Source organism: Piliocolobus tephrosceles, chromosome 4 (assembly GCF_002776525.5).
Source record: "Piliocolobus tephrosceles isolate RC106 chromosome 4, ASM277652v3, whole genome shotgun sequence".
In the NCBI taxonomy this organism is placed as follows: domain Eukaryota; kingdom Metazoa; phylum Chordata; class Mammalia; order Primates; family Cercopithecidae; genus Piliocolobus; species Piliocolobus tephrosceles.
This window is the reverse complement of record NC_045437.1, coordinates 112,958,738-112,976,782: the sequence shown is the minus strand read 5'-3', so window position 1 is coordinate 112,976,782 and position 18,045 is coordinate 112,958,738. Positions and strand designations below refer to the sequence as shown.

At 46.2% G+C, this 18,045-nt stretch overlaps 1 protein-coding gene across 1 annotated transcript; it reads left to right on the top strand.

Moving 5' to 3' along the window:
• The first annotated feature begins 10,642 nt into the window (after nucleotides 1-10,642).
• Nucleotides 10,643-14,778, top strand: TMED9 (transmembrane p24 trafficking protein 9). Its single transcript, XM_023185019.1, has 5 exons — nucleotides 10,643-10,888; nucleotides 11,065-11,165; nucleotides 12,164-12,289; nucleotides 12,800-12,946; nucleotides 13,916-14,778. Exons 1-5 carry the CDS (start codon nucleotides 10,705-10,707, stop codon nucleotides 14,063-14,065), a joined length of 708 nt encoding a protein of 235 aa, XP_023040787.1. The 5' UTR covers nucleotides 10,643-10,704; the 3' UTR covers nucleotides 14,066-14,778.
• The last annotated feature ends 3,267 nt before the right edge of the window (nucleotides 14,779-18,045 follow it).

The window sequence follows — 18,045 nt, the reverse complement described above, 5'->3', positions numbered from 1 at the left end:
CCTGTAACCACGGCCTGTGGGAGACCAAGGCAGGAGGATCATTTGAGGCTAGGAATTTGAGACCAGCCTGGGCAACAGAGGGAGACTCCATCTCTGTAAAAAAAAAAAAAAAAAAAAAAATTAGCTGGGCGTGGTCGCATGCTCCTGTAATAGCAGAGACTCAGGAGACTATGGCAGGAGGATCCCTTGAGCCCAGGAGTTTGAAGCTGGAGTTGGAGCTATGATGGCGCCACTGCATTCCAGCCTGGGTGACAGAGTGAGACCCTGTGTTCCATGAAAGGGCCTTATACGCAAAACGATCTCCAAATGCCAGAAGAGCCAGGGAATCAAAGAAGGAGGCACACAAATCCTGTTTGTCGGTATTGGGTGATTTATGGGGGGAACTTACAGGTAGTAGCATGGTCTTGGGAAGTTGCAAAACAGGTAGATCTCCACAATTACTCCCCAGATCCAGGGCTTATATATCATAGGAAAAGGGGATATGTGCTCCAGGGAGGCAATGGGAGGCAACCTGCCAGAACAGGCAATAATGCTATATGCATAATCGCCTATAATTGGTGTGATAACATCAAGGTTGACAAGTAAACTAGGGACTCTAAGGACAGTAAATAAAGTAGGAATCAGGAGGCATTCCTGAGACTGGGACTAATCAAAAGTCAACATGGCAGGTTAGCATCCAAGATGGAGTCACTTTTGTTGCCATATCCCATGTCTAAGAAGAAAAAAAAAGAGAAAAGAAAGGAGAAGAAAGGTAGAAATAACTGTCTCTATCTGCATATGCTATGATTGTCTACATTGAAAATCTCAGAAAATCTATAGAATATTCCTAGAACTAATAAATGAGTTTAACAAGTTTGCAGGATGTAAGACAAAGAAAAAACCCAACTGTATATCTATATACTAGCAATTCACACATGAACACAGCAATTTAAAGTAGAATACTATTTATAATAACCCTAAAAGGTAAAATATGTAGGTATAAATCTAGCAAAAATGCACTAGACATACATGCTAAAAACGACAAGAAAGCTGGTTTAAAAAATTTGAGAAGATCTAAATAAATGCAAAAGACACTATTGATATAAAAAGCAAGAACATACATGTTCAAGTATAAGTTTCAAAATACTGGAGTATTTGTAGTCAACTCTTTTAATAACATGCCAAACCAACTTGAACAATCGTGTAAAGATTTTGTCTATGTGAGTTAATAATCTATTAAAGTTTTATTTATTTATTGTAGAGACAGGGTCTCACTGTGTTGCTCAGGCTGGTCTTGAACTCCTGGGTTCAAGCAATCCTCCTGCGTTGGCCTCCCAAAGTGTTGGGATTACAGATGTGAGCCACCGCGCTGTCATTAAAGTTATCTTATAATTCACTAAAAAACCTTACAGTAGGTCTTATCAGCCGTTGAATTACTGTCTAGCTAGATGTAACTTAAAATAACTTCCTCTTAAAATAAGAGCCTATTATAGGCTCTCCAGTCACATGTCTGCAGAATATGAATACACTCAGGTACTTTACATTAAGATCTCCATTTACCATCAACACTGACTTACTTAGTTTCTTTTTCTTTTTCTTTTTTTTTTGAGACGGAGTTTTGCTCTGTCGCCCTAACTGGAGTGCAGTGGCACAATCTCGGCTCACTGCAAGCTCTACCTGCCGGGTTCACGCCATTTTCCTGCCTCAGCCTCTCAAGTAGCTGGGACTACAGGTGCCTGCCACCATGCCCGGCTAATTTTTTGTACTTTTTTAAGTAGAGGCAGGGTTTCACCATGTTAGCCAGGATGGTCTCAATCTCCTGACCTCGTGATCCGCCCACCTCAGCCTCGCAAAGTGCTGGGATTACAGGCGTGAGCTACCGCGCCCGGCACTTAGTTTCTAATTCCCTGTTTCCTTGAACACATTTCTGGAACAACTTACATACTTATGTTCCAAATTACATACACACACACACATACATACACATTCATATTCTCCTACTGCCACCATCCCTACTTCCCTCTATTATGAAATCCCTCATAAACTCTCTTTCCCGGCCAGGCGTGGTGGCTCATGCCTGTAATCCCAGCACTTTGGGAGGTCAAGGTGGGCGGCTCACGAGGTCAGGAGATCAAGACCATGCTGGCTAATGCAGTGAAACCCCGTCTCTGCTAAAAATACAAAAAATTAGCCGGGCGTGGTGGCGGGCGCCTGTAGTTCCAGCTACCTGGGGGCCTGAGGCAGGAGAATGGCGTGAACCCAGGAGGCAGACCTTGTAGTGAGCAGAGATGGCGCCACTGCACTCCAGCCTGAGCAACAGAGTGAGACTCTGTCTCTAAAACAAACTAACTAACCAACTAACTAACTAACTAACTAACTAACTAACTAACTAACTAACTCTCTTTCCCTGTTACTGTTCAGACTCCCACCTCTGAGTGTTCTCAGAACTGTGGACCCCGTATTTAGAAAAACCCTCTAGGACCTGAAACCCATCTGCTACTTTGACTGTGTCCCATGCCCTGTGGGAAGATTTCCAACACAACAGGTAAGAGGCTGTAGAAAACCTTTTCTTTTTCCTCCACTGCAACAGAGACAGAGTGAGCCGAGAGTTGCCTACATCTTGCAGATATAACTCTCACAAAGGAGATCCTGACCTACAGAACTAAAGGAAAATCAATAGAACAGACAAGCGAGGATGTCAGGCAAAGAATACAGAGGTTGGTGTTAGTGTGACTTAGGAAAGATTTTGTGTGTGAGATGAAGGGATGCCCCTTTTCTCATTTTACAAGAGGTAGTAAATCAAGAAACTTCCTTTAAAAGTGCTTCAGAAAAACCCAGATTTGGGCCGGGTGTGGTGGCTCATGGCTGTAATCCCAGCACTTTGGGAGGCCAAGGTGGGCGGATCACGAGGTCAGGAGTTCAAGACCAGCCTGACCAACATAGTGAAACCCCATCTCTACTAAAAATACAAAAAATTAGCCAAGCGTTGTAGCTGGTGCCTGTAATTCTAGCTACTTGGGAGGCTGAGGCAGGGGAATCGCTTGAACCTAGGAGGCGGAGGTACAATGAGTCGAGGTCATGCCATTGAACTCCAGCCTAGGTGACAAGAGTAAAACTCTGTCTCAAAAAAATAAAAAAAAAAGAAAAATTAAAACCCAGATTTGGCCGGATGTGGTGGCTCACGCCTGTAATCCCAGCACCTTGGGAGGCCAAGATGGGTGGGTCACCTGAGGTCAGGAGTTCAAGACCAGCCTGACCAACATTGTGAAACCCCGTCTCTACTAAAAATACAAAATTAGGCAGGTGTGGTGGCAGGCACCTGTAATCCCAGCTACTCGGGAGACTGCGGCAGAAGAATCGCTTGAACCTGGGAGGCAGAGGTTGCAATGAGCTGAGATGGCACCATTGCACTTCAGCCTGGGCAACAAGAGGTAAACTGCATCTAGAAGGAACGAAGGAGGGAGGGAGGGAGGGGAAGGGAGGAGAAGGGAAGGGGGAGGGAAGGGGGGAGAGGGGAGGGGAAGGGGAAGGGGGAGAGAGGAGGAGGGAGAGGGGAAGGGGGAGGGGAGGGGTCCAAATTAAGGCAATGACATTTTAAAAAGTGTAAACATGGAGAGACATTGAATGCCTTCTCTCTAAGATGAAGAAGAAAGCAAGATGTCTACTTTCACCACTCTTATTCAACATAATATCAGAAGTTCTAGCAACTGTAATGAGACTAGAAAAAAAGAAATAAAAGACATGCAGATTGGAAAGAAAAAAAAAGAAAACTGTCCTTATTTGTAGATGAGATGATTGTCCATACAAAAATCCCAGGGAATCTACAAAAATCCCCTAGAACTAATAAAGGAGTTAAGCAAGTTTGCAGTATACAAGAGAAACATATATAAATTAATCACATTTCTATATAAATATAATAATAAACATGAGGAAACCAAAATTAAAAGCACAATACCATTTACAATCACTCTGGAAAAAAATAATTACTTAAGTAAAATCTTAACAAAACATATATAGTATCTGTGTGCTGAAAATTATAAAATTCTGGTAAAAGATATAGAAGAAGATTCAAATAAATGCAGAGACATACCATGCTCATGGAGTGGAACATTTAACATGGTAAAAATGGAAATTATTTCCAAATTGGTATACAGGTTTAACACAATTTCTTTCTTTCTTTTTTTTTTTTTGAGTTGGGGTCTTGCTCTGTGTGCAGTGGCACAACCATAGTTCACTGCAGCCTTGAACTCCTGGGATCAAGGAATCCTCCCACCTCAGCCTCCCAGGTAGCTGAGACTACAGGCATGCACTCCCACGCCCAGTTACCTTTTTTTTTTTTTTTGGCAGTGATAGAAATGAGATCTTGTTTTGCTGCCCAGGCTGGTCTCCTGCTTCAAGCAGTCTTCCTGCCTTCAACTCCCAAAGTGCTGGGATTACAGGTGTGAGCCACCACATCCAGCTAATCTTTAAAATTTGTACAGATGGGATCTTGCTATTTTGCCCAGGCTGGTCTTGAACTCCTAGCCTCAAATAATCCTCTGGCCTTGGCTTTCCAAAGCTCTGGGATTACAGGCCATGAGCCAGCATGCCTGATCAGTTTAACACAATTTCTATCAAAACTCCACAAGCATAATTAAAACATTTTTTAAAATTAGGCCAGGCGCAGTGGCTCATGCCTGTAATTCCAGCACTTTGGGAGGCTGAGGCGGGTGGATCATGAGGTCAGGAAATCAAGACCATCCTGGCTAACACGGTGAAACTCCATCTCTACTAAAAATACAAAAAAATTTAGCTAGGCATGGTGGCAGGTGCCTGTAGTCCCAGCTACTCGGGAGGTTGAGGCAGGAGAATGGCGTGAACCCAGGAGGCGGAGCTTGCAGTGAGCCGAGATCACGCCACTGCACTCCAGCCTGGGCGACAGAGAGACTCTGTCTCAAAAAAAAAAAAAAAAAAAAAAAAAAATTAGAGATAAGGGGCCAAGCATGGGGTTCACGCCTGTAATCCTAGCAGTTTGGGAGGCCAAGGATGGTGAATCACGTGAGGTCAGGAGTGATTCAGCCAACATGATGAAACCCTGTCTCTAATAAAAATACATAAATTAGCTGGGCGTGGTGGCACGTGCCTGTAGTCCCAGCTACTTGGGAGGCTGAGGCAGGAGAATCACTTGAACCTGGGAGGCGGAGGTTGAAGTGAACTGAGATTGCTCCACTGCACTCCAGCCTGGGCAACAGATCAAGACTCTATCTCAAAAAATGAAATGAGGCCGAGTGCAGTGATTAATGCCTATAATCCCAGCACTTTGGGAGGCCAAGGCGGGCGGATCACAAGGTCAGGAGATTGAAACCATCCTGGCTAACATGGTGAAACACCGTCTCTACTAAAAATACAAAAAATTACCCGGGCATGGTGGCGGGCACTTGTAGTCCCAGGTACTTGGGAGACTGAGGCAGGAGAATGGCATGAACTCGGGAGGCGGAGCTTGCAGTGAGCTCAGATAGCGCCACTGCACTCCAGCCTGGGCGACAGAGCGAGACTTCGTCTCAAAAAAAAAAAAAAGAAAGAAAGAAAGAAAGAAATGAAATAAAATAAAATTAAATTAAATTAGCAATAGGGTCTCACTATGTTGCCCAGGCTGGATCAAACTGGGTGTTCACAGGTGCAATCATAGTGCATTATAGCCTCGAACTCCTGGGCTCAAGTGATCCTTCCACCTTCAGCCTCTTAAGCATCTGGGACAACAGGCACACAACTACACCTGGCCATAGCTAAAACTTTTTTGAAAAGGAAGAATAAAGTGGGAGAAATCTTCCTGCACAATGTCAAGACATTATATAGCTACAGTAATCAAGACTGTGTGCTATTGGTAGCAGGATAGACACATAGATAATGGGGCAGAATAGAGAACTCAGAAACAGACCAACATAAATATGCCCATTTGATTTTTTACAAAGGTACAAAAGCAATTCAATGGAGGAAAGATAGTCTTTAAAAAATAGACTTTATTTTTTAGAGCACTTTAGGTTCACAGCAAAATAGAATGGAAAGCACAGAGATTTCCCATGTACTCCCTACCCCACCACCCTCTCACACACAACTTCCCTGATACCAGCATCCCACTCAAGAGTGGTATATTTGTTACAATCAGTGAACCTGGATAGACATATCATTGTCATCTAAAGTCCAGTTTACACTAGGGTCACTCCTGGTGCTATACATCCTATGGTTTTGACAAGTGTATATTATATTGGCATGTATCCACCATTGTAGTATTATATAAAATTGTTTCTTTTTCTTTCTTTCTTTCTTTTCTTTCTTTTTTTTTTTTTTTTTTTGAGACAGAGTCTCTCTTGTCGCCCAGGCTGGAGTGGAATGGCACGATCTTGGCTAACTGCAACCTCCACCTCCTGGGTTCAAGTGATTCTCCTGCCTCAGCCTCTCAAGTAGCTGGGATTACAGACACCTGCCACCACGCCTGGCTAATTTTTGTATTTTTGTAGAGATGGGGTTTCACCATGTTGGCCAGGCTGGTCCTAAAGTCCTGACCTCAGTTGATCCACCCACCTCAGCGGCCCAAAGTGCTGGGATTACAGGTGTGAGCCACTGTGCCTGGCCCTGTGTGCAAGTTTTTGTGTGGACATAATTTTTACTTCATTTCAGTAGTTACCAAAGAGTGCAATCACTAGATCATATAAGAGTATGTTTATTCTGGGCGCGGTGGCCCACAACTGTAATCCCAGCACTTTGGGAGGCCTAGGGGGCGTATCATGAGGTCAGGAGATGGAGACTATCCTGGCTAACGTGGTGAAACCCCGTCTCTACTAAAAATACAAAAAGAAAAATCAGCCGGGCATGGTAGCATGCACCTGCAGTCCTGGCTACTCCGGAGACTGAGGCAGGAGAATGGCATGAACCCGGGAAGTGGAGCTTGCAGTGAGCGTCCAGCCTGGGTGACAGAGCGAGACTCCGTCTCCATTAAAAAAAAAAAAAAAAGTACAGTGTGTTTAGCTTTGTAAGAAATTGCCAAACTCTTCCAAAGTGGCCGTACTACTTTGTATTCCCGCCAGCAATGAATGAGAGTTCCTGTTGCTCCACATCCTTGCCAGTATCTGGTGTTGTCAGTGTTTTGGATTTTGGCAATTCTAATCGGGGCATACTAGTATTTATGTCATTTTTGCTTTAATTTACACTTCTCTAATGACATATGATGATGAACATATTTTCATAGGCTTATTTGTCATTGTTATTATTTACTTATTTTTTAGAGGGAGGGTCTTTCTCCCAGGCTAGAGAGTACTGGCACCATCATGGCTCACTGCGGCCTCAAACTCCCCAGTTCAAGCAATTCTCCTGCCTCCACCTCCTGAGTAGCTGGGATTATAGGCGTGGCACGCCCAGCTACTTTTTGTGTTTTTAGTAGAGATGGGGTTTCACCATGTTGGCCAGGATGGTCTCAAACTCCTGACATCAGGTGATCCACCCACCTCAGCCTCCCAAAGTGCTGGGATTACAGCATGAGCCACTGAGTCAGGCCACCACTATGCATTTTTATTTATAATAGTGCCAGACTGGAAACAGCTCAGATGTCCTTCAATGATTAATAATTAAACAAACTGTGGCACATCATGCAATGGTTATTACTTAGTGGATTTTTTCCAATAGTTATTGTGGTAAAATAAACATAACATAAAGTTGACTGTTTTTAAGTGTGCAGTTCAGTGGGATTAAGTACATTATGTTGCCATACAACTCTCACCACCATCCGTCTACAGAACTCTTTTTATCTTGGAAAACTGAAACTCTATACCTATTAAACAATAGCTTCCTACTCTCCCTGTCCTCCAGTCCCTGGCAACCACCATTCTGCTTTCTGTCTCTGTGATTTTGACGTATCTGGTACCTCATATACATAGAATTAATCAGTATTTATCATTTCATGTCTGGCTTAATGTTTTCATCTATGTTGTAGCATGTGTCAGAATTTGCATCCTTTCTAAGGCTGAAAGGATTTTCCATTGTGTGGATATACCATGTTTTGCTTATCCTTCATTCATCTACTGATGAACAACTGGATCACTTCCATTTTTTTTTTTTTTTTTTTGCTTGTGAAGAATGCTGCTGTGAACATATGTGTACAGCTATCTCTTTGAGACCCTACTTTTAATTATTTTGAGCATATATCTAGATATGGAATTGCTGGATCATATGGTAATTCTATTTTTATTTATTTATTTTGAGACAGCATCTTGCTCTGTCACCCAGGCTGGAGTGCAGTGGAATGATCACAGCTCACTGCAGCCTTGACCTCCCAGGTTCAAGCAATCCTCTCACCTCAGCCTCCTAAGTAGCTGGGACTACAGGCTCATGCCACCAGATGCAGATACTTTTTGTATTATTTGTAGAAATGCGGTTTCGTCATGTTGCCCCGACTGGTCTCGAACTCCTGGGCTCAAGCAGTGCTCCTGCTTCTGTCTCCTAAAGTGCTGGAATTATAAACATAAGCTGGCCGGGCTCAGTGGCTCACGCCTGTAATCCCAAGACTTTGGGAGGCGGAGGCGGGTGGATCATGAGGTCAGGAGATTGAGACCATCCTGGCTAACATGGTAAAACCCCTTCTCTACTAAAAACACACACAAAAAATTAGCTGGGCGTGGTGGCGGGCACCTGTAGTCCCAACTACTTGGGAGGCTGAGGCAGGAGAATGGCGTGAACCCAGGAGGCGGAGCTTGCAGTGAGCAAGATCACACCACTGCACTCCAGCCTGGGTGACAGAGCGAGACTCCGTCTCAAAGAGAGAGAGAGAAGAAGCATAAACCACCACACCCAGCCTATTTTTACTTTTTTGAGGAATCATTATAGTGTTTTCCACAGTGTCTGTATCATTTTACATTCCCACCAACAGTGCACAAGGGACAAGGGTTCAATTTCCCCACATCCTTGCCAATGTTTGTACTTTCTTTCTTTTCCTTCTTTTTTTCTAGTTGTCATCTTAATGGGTATATGACGTAGTCTCTCATTGTTCTTTATCTCATTGTGATTTGTGTTTCCCTAATGATTAGTGATGTTGAGCATCTTTTTGTGTGCTCACTGGCCACTTGTTGATCATTGGAGAAATGTCTATTCAAGTCCTGTGTTGTGATTTTTGAATTAGTTCTTTTTTTTGTTGCTAGTTTTAGAAGTCTCTGCATATTCCAGCTATTAATCCTTTGTCAGATATATGATTTGCAAATATTTTCTCCCATTCTATGGGTTGCCTCTTTCCTCTGCTACAGTGTCTTTTGATGCACAAAATGTTTTAATTTTCATAAAGTCCAGTTTGTCTGTTTTTTCTTTTGTGGCCTGTGCCTTTAGCGTCATATCCAGGAGTCTGTTACCAAATCCGATGTGGTAAAGCCTTTGCCATATATTTTCTATGAGTTTTATGCTTTGGGATTTTTAAAGTTCTGCATCTTTTTGAGAGAATTTTTATATATGGCGTTAGAGAAGGCTCCACCTTCAGTTTTTTGCATGTGAATATCCAGTTTTCCCAGCACCATTTGTTGGAAAGACTGTCCCTCCTCCCCGCATTGAATGGGCTTGGCCTCCTTGTTAACAATTATTTGACCATATATGGGAGGGCATATCCTGGGGCTCTCTATTGTATTCCATTGGTCTATATGTCTGTCTTTTTTTTTATATGTCTGTCTATACACCAGTACTACACTGTCTTGATGATTGAAGCTTGGAAGTAAGTTTAGAAATGAGGAAATGTGAGTTCTTCAGCTTTATTCTTCTTTTTCAGAATTGTTTTGGCTAATCAAGATCCCTTGAGAGTATATGAATTGGAGAATGAGTTTCTCTGTTTCTACAAAAATGTCATTGAGATTTTGATAGGGATTGCATTAAATCTGTAGATTGCTTTGGGTAGTATTGATATCTTAACTGTATTAAGTAAGGATGATTTTTATTACTGATTCAATCTCCTCACTAGTTATAGGTTTATTCGGATTCTATTATGTACTCTGAGTCAGTTTTACATTTCTATAAATTTCATCTACTTTATCCAGTTTGTTGGCTTATATTTGCTCATAGTACTCTCTTATGATCCTATTTCTGTAGAATTGATAGTAACGAGTCATTGCAGTCGGGATCCAGCAGCAGAGGCTGTGTGTGTGTGTGTGTGTGTGTGTGTGTGTGTGTGTGTGTGTGTATGTGTTGGTGGTCGGAGAAATGCTTGAGAGGATAACACCCGATTTAGGAGTGGACAGGGTATGAGGACAAATAAGTGGTAATGGGAGACCTTTTTTTTTTTTTTTTTCATCTTGTTTGATAATCCATTTGTGCATTATTTTGTCGTTCTCTTTAAATTCATTTTTTAAAGGTAGAAGCAAATCAAGAGTGGTAGATGCTGTGCCAAGGAAAGTCAGGGATCCTAGGTTCGAATCCTGTCTCCGTTCGCAATTCGCTCCGCGACCTCAAACCAACCACCTCAGTTTCATCTATAAAAAACTGGTAACCATCGTCAGTTGCCAGGCCATGAAGAGAGTCAACGGAAATAAGTTTTTATTCTAGGGCATCCGCTCTCTCTCAGGTAAAAGCCGCGCCCCAATCAGGTACTGCCGCGCCAGGGTCGCGGGACATCTCGGGATTTGTGGTCCACCGGCGGAACTCGCGGTCCCGGCAGGCACCGCGGCGGCGGCAGAGCGACGTGGCGCGGCCAGTTGCGGCTGCGCAGGCAGGTGGAGCAAGATGGCTGTGGAGCTGGGCGTGCTGGTTGTCCGGCCCTGGCCCGGAACCGGGCTGGGCAGAGTGATGCGGACCCTCCTGCTGCTACTGTGGGTGGCGACGCGCGGAAGCGCGCTCTACTTTCACATCGGAGAGACGGAGAAGAAGTGCTTTATTGAGGAGATCCCGGACGAGACCATGGTCATAGGTGCGGGGGCGGGGAGGAAGGGGCGAGTTTGGGACGTGACCGTGGTCTTGGGGCAGGGGATGCGCGACAGTCAGCTCTCTAGAGCCGAGAGGAGACGGCCTCGCTGTGCCCAGGCGGTCGGGGAGCCCATGCCACCTCGCGCTCCTCTGACCTGGGCTCGCCCTGCTTCTCTCCAGGAAACTACCGGACGCAGCTCTATGACAAGCAGCGGGAGGAGTACCAGCCGGCCACCCCGGGGCTTGGCATGTTTGTGGAGGTGAAGGACCCAGAGGACAAGGTGAGCCAATCCCCCCTTTCTTCTTTTCCATGAAGCTTTCAGCTAAGCAGGCTCCCGCACTTCCTCTTCTAGTTCCTGCATCTGCTAAAGGGAGAAACAGTTGATTTTGTGGGAATATCCTGACTGTTGCATGACCCTGCCAAGTTACTTACCTTCCCGAAACCATTTTCCCGGTCTGTGAAGTGGGCGGATTAATTGTGATAAAAATCAAAGAGTTTTGTCAACTCTTAAAGCCATCTAGACTTTAAGATTTCACAGAACACGATACTTTCCCCACAAAATGAGCAGCTTTTAATCTTCACAAATAAGGATATGGAAACGAACGGCAAAATCTTTCAGCTGTCACCTTCTGTCAACTTTCATTAAAAACCAAACTCACCGAGGGGTGTGGTGGCTCATGCCTGTAATCCCAGCACTTTGGGATGCCGAGGCGGGTGGATCACTTGAGGCTAGGAGTTCAAGACCGGCCTGGGCAACCCCCGTCTGGCAAATCCCATATCTAGTAAAAATACAAAAAAAAAAAAAAAAAAAAAATTAGCCAGGTGTGGTGGCACACACCTGTAATCCCAGATACTTGGGAGGCTGAGGCACTATAATCGCTTGAACCTGGGAAGCTGAGGCTGCAGTGAACTGAGATAGCACCATGGTAGTCCAGCTGGGACGACAGAGTGGGACTGTCTCAAAAACAAAAACAAAAACCCAAAAAACAACTCACACCAAAAGAGTTGAAAGGGCATGAACTATAAAGGAAAGCCTTTCCCAAGAGCAGTCAGTCACTTGCCACCCTGATGTCAGACTCTCAGACTCTAAACACCTGCCCCAGAGAGTTCTCAGACAAGTATATGGCAAGAGCTGCTGAGCAGCTTTGGATCTTTTAGTGTTGTGAGGTGCCAGAGGGTGTGCTTGTCAACTTTTGTGGTACTTAGAGTCTTAAGCACTGTTTTCCTCCATTCCCATCCCTACCATAACACTGACTGAAGCTTGTTCCCTTCCTCCAGGTCATCCTGGCCCGGCAGTATGGCTCTGAGGGCAGGTTCACTTTCACCTCCCATACCCCTGGCGAGCACCAGATCTGTCTTCACTCCAATTCCACCAAGTTCTCCCTCTTTGCTGGTGGCATGCTGGTAAGTGGGCCCACATGGGAGTTGCAGCTTTCAGCCTTCATCCTTTGTATGGCTCCAAGGGCAGATTCAGTTTCACCTCACATACCCCTGGAGAGCACCAGGTCTGTCTTCACTCCAATTCCCCAAGTTCTCCCTCTGCTGGAGGCATGCTGGTAAGTGGGCCTATATGAGACTTGTAGCTTTCAGCTTTCATCCTTTGGTGAGGACTGGGGGACTGGTGGTGCTGTGGGTGTGAGAGGATTGTGTCAGATTTTGTGTCTCCTAAGAACACTGGGTTTCTAGTGGATATCCAGGACACAATGACTGAGCTCTTTGTATATGCCTCACTCAGAGCACCAGCCCAAGCTTAATACATGCTTGTGTACCCAGAGCCCCATGGGCTAAGACACTGAAGAGGGCCCAGTCTGTTGGCTAAATGAAGAGATGAAGGAAAGTCAGGGATGAGCTGTCAGTCTCTGGCAGGAAGATGGAACAGGGCTGCCAGATTTCCCTTATCTCCTTCGTCCTCAGAGAGTTCACCTGGACATCCAGGTAGGTGAACATGCCAACGACTATGCAGAAATTGCCGCTAAAGACAAGTTGAGTGAGTTGCAGCTACGAGTGCGACAGCTGGTGGAACAAGTGGAGCAGATCCAGAAAGAGCAGAACTACCAGCGGGTGAGTGGCTGGGCCAGGAGCAGTGGGCTTCTCCCTAGAAGCTGCCCACTGGCTCAGCCAGGAATTTCACATCAGATTCATTCTGAGACCCCCAAGGGACTGACCTGCACTGCATTGTAGGCCATGGGGTGGGGTGGGTATTACTAACTCCACCTCATAAGAGGCTGTCATTGCCCTAAATCACACTTACACACAGAATGGCACAGTAGGATTTGATACCAACACCTTGGGTGCTGTTTCAGTGGGTCCACATGCTCCCAGGACCAGGGTCTCAACTTAACCAGTGACCAGGAACCAGAGAGTACCATGAATGAATCTGTGACCTGAAGGACTAGTAGGGCAGTGACCCATCCAAACAAGCACAGCCACTATTCAGTGTCACCTGGGGGCCTCCTTGCAGAAATACCAGCCTTGAGTTTACAGATGTCCCATTTTTCAAGAGGAAATAGCCAAGATTTTGATGTGAACATTTTAATTTATTTTTTATTTTTTTCTATTGCTGCTGCACAAATTGTCTGGGTTTTAAGTGTTGACAAAAGACTGTGCACTGTGTGAGCCCAACAAAACACACATAAAGGCCAGATCCAGCCCCCAGCCTGCCAGTTTACAGCCTGTGCCCAACATCTTCAAGGAGCAATCTGGAGACCTAGGCAGAGGGCTTAGAGCACGTCCACTGCTGCATGCTCCAGGACAGCTCTGCCTCGTGGGGTGATACCACAACTACCTTATCTCTCTCCCAGGCACCAGGGCAGGACTAGGTGAGGCCTATGCCTGACAGATGAAGAAACAGACTTGGGAGAATGAGTAGGTTGCCTGAGGGTAAAGATAGTCCCCAGGTAGAGTGACACTTTGCAGGCACTTGGTTGGAATCTGGGAAAAGCTGGCTGACCTTGGGCATCCTCTTGGGCTGGGAATGCAGCAGTTCTAGCAGACCCAGCCAACTCAGGCTCACCTTATATTCCCCTACAGTGGCGAGAGGAGCGCTTCCGGCAGACCAGTGAGAGTACCAACCAGCGGGTGCTGTGGTGGTCCATTCTGCAGACCCTTATCCTCGTGGCCATTGGTGTCTGGCAGATGCGGCACCTCAAGAGCTTCTTTGAAGCCAAGAAGCTTGTGTAGCTGTCCCAGGTGTCACAACCCATCCTCCCAGGCTGGGGGAGAAAGGACCTCCTGGAACTGACTTCTGGCAGGAGGACTGGTTTCCAGCCATACCTGTTCTGGAAGGGAGAGGGGCTGCAGGCACCCACAGGCACAAGCTGAAGGCAGCAGCTTGGCTGGCTAAGACTGAGCAGGTGGTGGGGCAAATTCCTGCCCTCTCTCTTTGGCCTCTGGGCCCTTTGCAGTAATCACCCAGGGGCTGGTAAAGTCCCTCCTCTTGGCACCTCAGAATCACAGTGTTACTGATCAGGGATGTGAGGCTGCTGTCAGGGGTGGGGGGAGGGGAATGGGCAGGCAAGCCAGTCTTCTGTCTTCCTTTGCTAACTTAGGGTTTTGAGCAGGTTGGGGTATGGTGCCTGTCATACCTGCCTGCCACCCTGGGAACTCACTGTTCTCTATTTCAGCCTAGACCTGCTGATCCCAGGGTGTGTGTGAGTTCAGGGTGGGTGGAGGGGTTTGCAGTGTGGGCATGTGGCCCTGCGTTTGACCTCAGCTTCTTCACATGGTTGTCCATTCTGGGGTTTAAAGAACTGGGACCAGACCAAGTAGAGGCCTTGGTGCTGGTTGAGGTGGGGGCCTGCAGAGTCTTACTGATTTCATTTTCAATAAATTTAGGTTTGTTACATGAGTTTCCCAATTAAAAAAAAAAAAAAAAAAAACCTTGTCCAGTGCAAGTTACTCAACCATCAGTGGGCATAACTGCAAGAAGCTTCAGAGAATGTCAGTTCTTCCAAAGAGCAAAGCACTTCACATTCCAAAGTGATTCCCGCCTGTCGGCTTCATTCTTTCCTTCTTCTCCAGGCCTTCCTGTGGCAGGGAATAGTAGGTTTGTCCAAGATTATACAAGTAAGTTGGGTTGGGGCTCAAATCTACACCCTTTCCCCCATGCCAGCTCCCTGGTGAAGTCCTCTCTGTTTCTAGAGTCAGTGAGACCGTGAGCCTTGTCACGGGTGCTGCGAGGAAGTGCCGGGTCAGGAGGTGCATTGAGCAGGGAGTGCTACAGGACAGCCACCCTGGGCTGGCAGGGACAAGGATGTTGATGGGCTAAACCAACAGCAAGTGATTTCAACCAGGACCATGAAGGAGAGGAAGGATTCTGCTGGAAAGAGATGGCAGGACAGAGGTGACTGGAGAAGTGGAAGTAAACAGCTGGAATGGAGGTGGATGGGTGTTTTGTTTCAGCTGCAGAGGGTGTTGTGAGGAAGCTGGAAAGGAAGGTTGGATTAGCGTTAGAGAAGCCTTGAGCCCCAGGTAAGCGATTTGGATATGCCCACCTTTCAAGAGGGGCTGCAGGCACCCACAGGCACAAGCTGAAGGCAGCAGCTTGGCTGGCTAATACTGAACGGGTGGTGGGGTAAATGCCTGCCCCCTCCCTCTGGCCTCTGGGCCCTTTGCAGTAAACACCCAGGGGCTGGTAAAGCCACTGAGAGCCCTACTGGCACCTCAGAATCACAGTGTTACTGATCAGGGATGTGAGGTTGCTGTTGGGGGTTGGGTGAGGCAAATGGGCAGGCAGTTTTGAGAAGAACCTTCTGACAAGAAATGTGAGGAAGGTTACAGCAGTGTGTGAGAAAGACTGGGAAGGAGGAGACAAGTCTGGGGGCTGCTTCCCCTACTGGGAGGATGCAATCTGGGCTCATGCTGCCAACTAATTCTTCCACATGCAAAAAAAGGTTTTTGGCCGGGCACAGTGGTTCACACCTGTAATCCCAGCACTTTCGGAGGCTGTGGTAGGTGGATGGCTTGAGACCATGAGACCAGCCTGGCCAACATGGTGAAACCTCATCTCTACTAAAAATACAAAAAATTAGCCAGGTGTGGTGGCATGTGCCTGTAATCCCAACTACTCGGGAGGCTGAGGCAGGAGAATCACTTGAACCCAGGAGACAGAGGTCGCAGTGAGCCAAGATTGTACCACTGCACTCCAATCTGGGCTACAGTGGGACTCTGTCTCAAAAAAAAAAAAAAAAAAAGGCCGGGGGCAGTGGCTCACGCCTATAATCCCAGCACTTTGGGAGGCTGAGCAGGCGGATCACGAGGTCAGGAGATTGAGACCAACCTGGCTAACATGGTGAAACCCTGTCTTTACTAAAAATAATATGAAAAATTAGCTGGGCATGGTGGTGGGCGCCTGTAGTCCCAGTGACTCGGGAGACTGAGGCAGGAAAATGGCGTGAACCCGGGAGGCGGAGCTTGCAGTGAGCCGAGATGGCACCACTGCACTCCAGCCTGGGCAACAGAGCGAGACTCTGTGTCAAAAAAAAAAAGTGTTTTTAAAGAACAGCTTTAAAATTGCAGAAAAATTGTGAAGACATTTTCCCTATTATTAACATCATGCATTACTTTATCCAGACTTCCTTAGTTTTAACCTACTGTCCTTTTTCGGTTCCAGGATTCCACATCACATTTAGTCACTGTGTCTCCTTAGGCTCCTTTTGGCTGTGACAGTTTCTTAGACCTTCCTTGTTTTTGATGATTCCTTGACTGTTTTGAGGAGTACAGGTCAAGTATCTTGTACAATTTCTCAGCTAGGGTTTGTCTGATGTTTTTTCTCATAATTAGACTAGGGTTGTGGTTTTCTGAAAAGAGACCACAGGCCGGGTGTGGTGGCTCATGCCTGTAATCCCAGCACTTTGGGAGGCAGAGGCAGGCAGATCACCTGAGGTCAGGAGTTCAAGACCAGCCTGGCCAACATGGTGAAACCCCGTCTCTACTAACAAATACAAAAGTTAGTCGTGCATGGTGGCAGGCACCTGTAGTCCCAGCTACTAGGGAGGCTGAGGCAGGATAATTGCTTGACCCGGGGAGGCAGAGGTTGCTGTGAGCTGAGATCATGCCACTGCACTCCAGCCTGAGCGACAGAGTGAGACTCTGTCTCAAAACAAAGACAAAAACAAAAGCAAAACAAAAGATACCAGAGTTGAAGTGTCATTATCAACATGGCTTATAGCTGGATATCACATTTAAAAATTAGATAATTTGGGGCCAGGCGCGGTGGCTCACGCCTGTAATCCTAGCACTTTGGGAGGCTGAGGTGGGCAGATCACGAGGTCAGGAGTTCGAGACCAGCCTGGCCAACATAGTGAAACCCCATCTCTACTAAAAATACACAAATCAGCCGGGCATGGTGGCGTGCGCCTGTATTCCCAGCCACTCGGTAGGCTGAGGCAGAAGAATCGCTTGAACCCAGAAGCTGGAGGCTGCAGCAAGCCGAGATCGCCCCACTGCACACCAGCCGGGGCGACAGTGTGAGACTTCGTCTCGAAAAAAAAAAAAAAAAAAAAAGATAATTTGGGTTTTATGTGAGATCTGATTTCTTGAGATCGTGAATCTGAAAATCTGAAGTAGGACTTCATCCTGATGTAGTAACATTTAACCGGATGGAGTGGTCCCCTTTAGATGGGCTGTGGATTAGTCAAGGTTCTGGTGTAGGGTCTGCAGTGCCCTGGGGGAGTCAACAGGAAGGGGAATGGGTGGATTATATACTTCCAGGTTTAAGGGGTAAAGGGGTTACTGGGAATGATTCATTTCCCATCCAGAGTGACGTTCTCTCTGAAGCAGTGATTAAGACCATAGATTGTGGGGAGATAAAAACAAAATAAAAACCCCAAACCCATATAGATTGTGCCACCAAACTACCTGATTTGCTTCTCTGTGGCTCAGTTCCCTCAACTTTAACTTGGGGATAAGCACCTACCGATAAGGACTACCTGAGATAACCCTCATGCAGTAAGAACTATTAACAAGGACTGGCACATAATAAGAACAGATGTTTGCTATCTACTAGGAAACTTAAAGTTTGCCTGGAAGAGCAGAGGAGGTCAAATCTAACAACTGCCGCTTTCTTTCTCCAGGTAGGAGGCTAGCAGGAGGGGTGGGGAGGGGTTTGGGATGCGGGGCATGGTTAAATTCCCACGGTGACGGGGCAGATACGGGAACTC